Source organism: Geospiza fortis, unplaced genomic scaffold (genome assembly GCF_000277835.1).
Source record: "Geospiza fortis unplaced genomic scaffold, GeoFor_1.0 scaffold891, whole genome shotgun sequence".
NCBI classification, from domain to species: domain Eukaryota; kingdom Metazoa; phylum Chordata; class Aves; order Passeriformes; family Thraupidae; genus Geospiza; species Geospiza fortis.
This window is the reverse complement of record NW_005054649.1, coordinates 26,215-26,619: the sequence shown is the minus strand read 5'-3', so window position 1 is coordinate 26,619 and position 405 is coordinate 26,215. Positions and strand designations below refer to the sequence as shown.

Below are 405 nucleotides of genomic sequence, written 5' to 3'. Positions count from 1 at the left end.
GGTGGCACTGGGCCCTGCCAGCACCCACAGCCCCGCAGTCGGGCATCCCCCCGGTGCACCACGGGCTGTGCCACGACACCTGTCCCCCCTCCAGGCACGGTCAGGGGCTGTGCCACGACACCTGTCCCCCCTCCAGGCACGGTCAGGGGCTGCAGCCTCTCACCCCCCGCCCCGCGGTGGCACTTACGCTCTGGAAGGCTGAGGAGACGATGTGGTGAAGCTCGGAAGACACCTGGGAGTGGGTCATGGCGCTGGCACGGCCCCCGGCACGGCCGGCTTAGCCCTTTTCCTTCTCGCGGGGGCTCAGGGGACGCTCTCGGGGCAGCATAACCTGGGGGCACACGGGCGATCAGGGGGTGCCCCGAGCCGTGCCGCGGGCGGGGGCCGGGGCCGGCCCCCCCCCGG

The 405-nt window shown here is 73.8% G+C and overlaps 1 protein-coding gene across 1 annotated transcript in view; it reads right to left on the bottom strand.

Annotated features, from left to right (window-relative positions):
- Positions 1-352, bottom strand: part of SLC4A2 (solute carrier family 4 member 2) — a 12,560-nt gene extending 12,208 nt beyond the window's left edge. The window contains 1 exon segment of the mRNA XM_031064896.1: positions 188-352. Within this exon segment, the coding sequence (XP_030920756.1) occupies positions 188-247 (60 nt within the window). The 5' untranslated portion in view covers positions 248-352.
- Between the last annotated feature and the right edge of the window lie 53 nt (positions 353-405).